Source organism: Notothenia coriiceps, unplaced genomic scaffold (genome assembly GCF_000735185.1).
Source record: "Notothenia coriiceps isolate Sejong01 unplaced genomic scaffold, NC01 NC01_scaffold00026421, whole genome shotgun sequence".
In the NCBI taxonomy this organism is placed as follows: domain Eukaryota; kingdom Metazoa; phylum Chordata; class Actinopteri; order Perciformes; family Nototheniidae; genus Notothenia; species Notothenia coriiceps.
In genome coordinates this window covers 500,680-505,679 of record NW_011359122.1, presented here as the reverse complement: position 1 = coordinate 505,679, position 5,000 = coordinate 500,680, and the positions used below count along the sequence as shown (strand labels likewise).

Sequence of the window (5,000 nt, the reverse complement as noted above, 5' to 3'; positions counted from 1 at the left end):
CAGTCCTTTCTTCAGAAACAGCCTTATGATGTTATTCATGCCATTGTGTTGTGTTTTGGCCGCTGCTGTGCTGTAGAAGCTGGACGTGGAGGGACAGGACTCCATGATGGTGCTGATGATGCACATTACTGCCTGAAGCCTGGGAAAAGTGAGTTACGACAAAGAGTGAGAATAGGAGTACTGGTTTCATCAGCTAATAATAATAATAATAATACTTAATGAATACAAAGTTGGTTTATTTGTTTGGTGCTTCTTACCTGGCATGTTTTTCGGTACCCTCTGCCATTGCTAGGGCACGACTGAGGGCAGCCTTCACCTCATTGACAAGCGCAACCTGGGCATCAGTGCCCGTGCCGGCAGCTGCCAGGCTGGCCAGGAAGAGACGAGCCAGGGCGGGGGTGTCTTTGTCTTCTGAATTCTGGGTATGGGGCAGTAGGTGGTCGAGCACAAAAGCTAGAACACTGCAGTCCTGTTGGGACCCAGGGAAGCACAAACAAGAGGTTAAGAAAAAATAATGATGAGGCATTGAAATACAGAGGCTGTTTCTGTTAACGCCTACCTCTTTAATAAGTTCAGACTGTCCAGCGGTGTAGCAGTAGGAGGCGATGAGAGTGGCGATGCCCACGTAGGAGCGCACCAGCTCAGCCAGCAGTCTTAGGATGGTGGAGGTTGGCATTAGGGGCTTGCTAGCCTTTACCTTGGCTGCTTTACCCTCCTCTGAGCTGGTACTCTTCTCTCCCTCCTGTTCTTTCTTCTCCTCCCGCATCTCTTCTGGCGTGGAAGCTGAGGATGTTAGCATAACACAATTATTATGGATACACAGATCATATACAGTAATAATCTAAAATGGAGCATTTGAAGTCGATTTTAAACTTGGCAAATAACCATGAACAATCAAAAGCAATGCTTTCCAGTATGATTTTAATTATGCTTTCAAGTCATCCTTTAATTTAATTAGTGGTGCAACCAAACTGTTGCGTTGTGATAAAAATTACAGTACAGACTGAATGACTCTCTGCTGCCCTCTTACAGAACTTTGCCATAAACTACACAATAAGAAGCCTGATAAGTTCTTCTATGTGCAGTTACTTTTCAAAAATGTTCTTTAAAAAACACAACATTAAGACTCACCTTCTCCTTGTGGTGTGCCAGACTGGGAAGACTCAGCCACGGCTCCATCAGCAGAAAACACCTGAGCCTGTGAAAAAGAGACGCACTGTATTAACTGAGGAAACTACCCATTTTATGTTTCAATACAGGTCAACTGGTCATTTACACTCACATTGATATGGAATGCAGACTGAGAGTCAAAGTCGCTGCCCTGCCGGGTGAGCCTGTACTGCTGGTAGACGTCATCACCAACATCCTGCAGTATCTGGCACAGGTCTGCTCCACCAGGCACCGCTGCTGCTGCTGCTGCTGCTGCAGCACGCTCCTCTGGACGCTCGGCTGTGCCAAACACACACACACAATTAGCCAAAGTGTTCAAATGACTAGTTCCATTTCAAATGACATATATGCCCTTCAAAGAGACAGCTGGAAGGATCTTGTTAACATGTCTTACGTTCTTCAGGAGCATGGTAGGCAGCCAGAGCATTGAGCATGTCATAGATGACCTCCTTGATAGTCTCAGGAATAGTGGGTAGGGGGGACAGTTTTAGAGGAGTGGTCTTCACCAGCTGCACAGCATTAGGTCCCTTAATTCGAAGGTTCTCAAACTCGTCATCAGAGGCTGTCGAAAAGAAGATTTGATGAGCTTATCTTACATTAAAAACAACTGGAAAACTAAATAAATCTATCAATCCAATCTAGAGTACACGTAAGGTCAACTCTAATCTAAAGTCACTGCACCTTGTAAGAAAAACTTGCACACTCACCTGTGCCGGCTCCCCGTGGTGCAGGCAGAGCGATGCGCACACAGTTGCTGGCAGTTTCAGCGAAGCATTCTGGGTTGCGGCAGGCAGCGGGGCCCAGGACGCGAAGGATATAATTGATTTCTCTGGAACCAAGGCTTCCGGACACGACTCCTGAGGTGGTACTTCCTGCTCCGCTGGTCACGGCGGACCTCACAACCTGATACAAAAGCTTGTTAAGAATTTTTAAAAAGATATCTTAAGACTATATACTTAGTGTGAGATCCATCTAAAAACGATAAGAGACTTAAAGAGACTAACCTTCTCCATGGTGTGCCTCAGAGTTGCGGGATCTTCTATGATGTGCCTGAACAGCAGGGTAACGAGCGGGGTGAAGCCATTGAAGCCGGAGCTCTGCGTCAGCCCCAGAATCATCCGGGTGCTCTTCAGCTCAGCAAACATCATAGCGTACTGGTGATTGCGTGTAAGACGCAAACAAAGACGCAGTGTGGCGTGTAGGGTGTCTGGGTCCACAGGAACGCTAATCATACTGACGCAGGCACGAATAAGAACGGTGGTCATGTCCTCGGTCAGGCCTTGTACGACAATATCAGCGCTCGGAGAGTTCTCAGTCTCCAGGGAAGGTGAGGGGCCGGTTGGGGTCTCCTTCAGCTGGCTGGACTCATCCTTAGGAACGCTCATCTCCACTGCTACTCCGGAGTCCAGGTCAGTCTGGGTTTCCTCTACTTTGCTTTTTTCTCCTTCTTCTCTCTCTGAGTCAGTAATGCTACCAGCCTTGGCGGGCTTGGGCAGACGAGGCACTCTCTGGACCGTCAACATCACCGGCCTCCTGTTACCAGTCTCTTCGTTTACCTGCCCCAAAGAAAGATAATAAATCATAAAAAGGGAACCAAGCTAACTCTACCAACACAACTAACCATAACATGTATACAGCATGGATGTAGTGTGCGGGTATTCTCTAGGGCTGTACCCGAATATTCGAATATTAGTTCGTTGGCCAACTATTCGGGTTTCAATTTCAATATTAGGATACTCGTTTTTTTTTCAAAAAAATATATATATATTTTTTTCTAAATGTATGCTATTAATAAAGGCGAATTGCAATATTCTTATACTATATTTATACTTTTGAATTGCACTGTTAAAATGCAGAAATATATACAATCTCAGCCTGTGCTCCTGACATCGCGTTCACTCACAGTCACGAACGCAAATGGCACGCTATGGCACGCTTCACCTCGCTTCACCTCGTTTCACCCACAAAATGCAGAAGACTTCAGCTGTGTGGGACCATTTTAAATTGGACGACGGTAAGAAGAAGGCAGTGTGCCAAATATGCGATAAGAAACTGGCCTACCACGGTNGGGGGGGGAAGAGAGAAGTAATACGGTTTCCTGATAAAGCTGTGGAGAGTATGTGCTGCAGGGAGGTGGATGCAAAACGCACCCAGGAACGAACGCTAGCTCCGGTCCTTTTTACTGTGGACTCGATGTCCTGACAGGCTGGTATTTGTGCAACCTGCACAAACACAATACTGCACCATGATTACAAATGGTGAAATACAATGTAAAACTACCGAAAAATACCAGCTCACTAAAACACAACCTCTCAACTCAACGCAACTACTAACTATACCCGCGGTCAGAGAGCGGAGATGTTTGTTTATCCTTTGTGATGTAATATGACGCGTTCTGCTCTTAAAAAAAGTTTTTAAGAGCAGAGCTCAAAATTGCTCCTTTCCCTCTGAATTCCTGCCCTTATAAAAACATATCAAATCCTACATTCACTTTTTTTAATTGTAATTTTCAAGCAAGTTTAAGCATAAATGTAGAAAAAATAAACACCTGCAAGATGCTCTTTAATCTTTCCTCTAACTTTCTCCCACTCTCCCTGATGGCTCTTATACCTGCTGGAGATGCAGCTGGCGAGCCTCTCTGTCTCACTCCACATCTCCTGTTATAAGACTAATTATTGCCCAGGATTCAGTGCATGCAAAATATGGGGAATAAGGTGGGAGACACAGCACTTCCTTACTAGTGTCTGGCTAACCGGACAATGCCAAAATAATATTATATAGGTAACCGGCGATGTCTTAACAGCCTGCTGTGGTGTTACAGCAAGCTGAAGGTGTACACAATTCCAATTTCAAAAGAGAGCAGGAATGCGTTACGGCAATGTGTGTACAAATCGTACAATATATTAGGAGTAACAAAAAGAAACCACAGACATCAGAAAACCCACTTTCTGAAAGAGTTTGAGTGTCAGCGAACTTTCCCACATACCTGTGTGAGCTGGGCCTGGTTAACCTGGGGATCACGGCGGGGGGTAGAATTGGTTGAATCATCAGCTGATCCTCCTGCCGGCACCGCAGGTACTGTTGCAGCCACGGCGGCCGGTGCCTCTCCAGCTGTTGTAGATGCTCCAGGGGCCCCCCCGCTCGGTGCCAGGGAAACAGTGGAGGGCACAGCAGCCACAGCCGCAGCAGCAGCAGCAGCCACCGCCGCTGCCGCCTCCTCCTCCGGGCGCACCGTCTCCTTGGACAGACGCTCCTGAATAACAGGCTCCCCTCTCAGGATGTGGCAGAGGATGGCCAGCATGGATTCAGCCATCCTGCCTCCATACACCTTCAGCGGCTTCCTGTTCCACAGACTGCGGATGCAGGTGAATGCAGCCTTAATAAAAGGAGAGGCTGTGTTACAATCATTCATGGCAAATCCTCTCATCAATGGAAAATAAAAATGCTAGTATTATTTTTGTCCTACTACTAATTTATATACAATATCAACATGTTTAAAAATAAGATATACATTTGATATTTACAAGTACAGCTCTAGTATTACCGTTTTCTTTGTACTAAACTAATGTAAATTGTTTTTTGGTTTCATTCATTCTGACCTAGTGAATTTTCCAAAGTAAGCTTTTGTGTGAAGGTCATACCTTTTGCTAATAAACCATAACTAGCATTTCAACAGGGTTGGGCTGCACGATTTTGGGAAAAAATCTAATTGCGATCTTTCTGACAAATATTGCGATTCGATTTGCAATATTTGTTTTTAAGCGACCCAGCGGAAGTTTATTGTAAAATGCGGCCATATCTCCTCCCGCCTAGGAAGGTCCAACATGCTC

At 45.7% G+C, this 5,000-nt stretch overlaps 1 protein-coding gene across 1 annotated transcript in view; it reads right to left on the bottom strand.

Moving 5' to 3' along the window:
* Window positions 1-5,000, bottom strand: part of LOC104956931 (E3 ubiquitin-protein ligase HUWE1-like) — a 26,347-nt gene that overhangs the window by 13,433 nt on the left and 7,914 nt on the right. Inside the window, exons 10-17 of the mRNA XM_010784511.1 lie at window positions 2,175-2,726; window positions 1,878-2,073; window positions 1,565-1,732; window positions 1,283-1,449; window positions 1,132-1,198; window positions 560-783; window positions 258-469; window positions 1-139 (exon numbers count right to left, since the gene is read on the bottom strand). The exon at window positions 1-139 is cut by the window's left edge and continues 44 nt beyond it. Coding sequence (XP_010782813.1) covers window positions 1-139; window positions 258-469; window positions 560-783; window positions 1,132-1,198; window positions 1,283-1,449; window positions 1,565-1,732; window positions 1,878-2,073; window positions 2,175-2,726 — 1,725 coding nt within the window. The remainder of the gene's footprint in view (window positions 140-257; window positions 470-559; window positions 784-1,131; window positions 1,199-1,282; window positions 1,450-1,564; window positions 1,733-1,877; window positions 2,074-2,174; window positions 2,727-5,000) is intronic.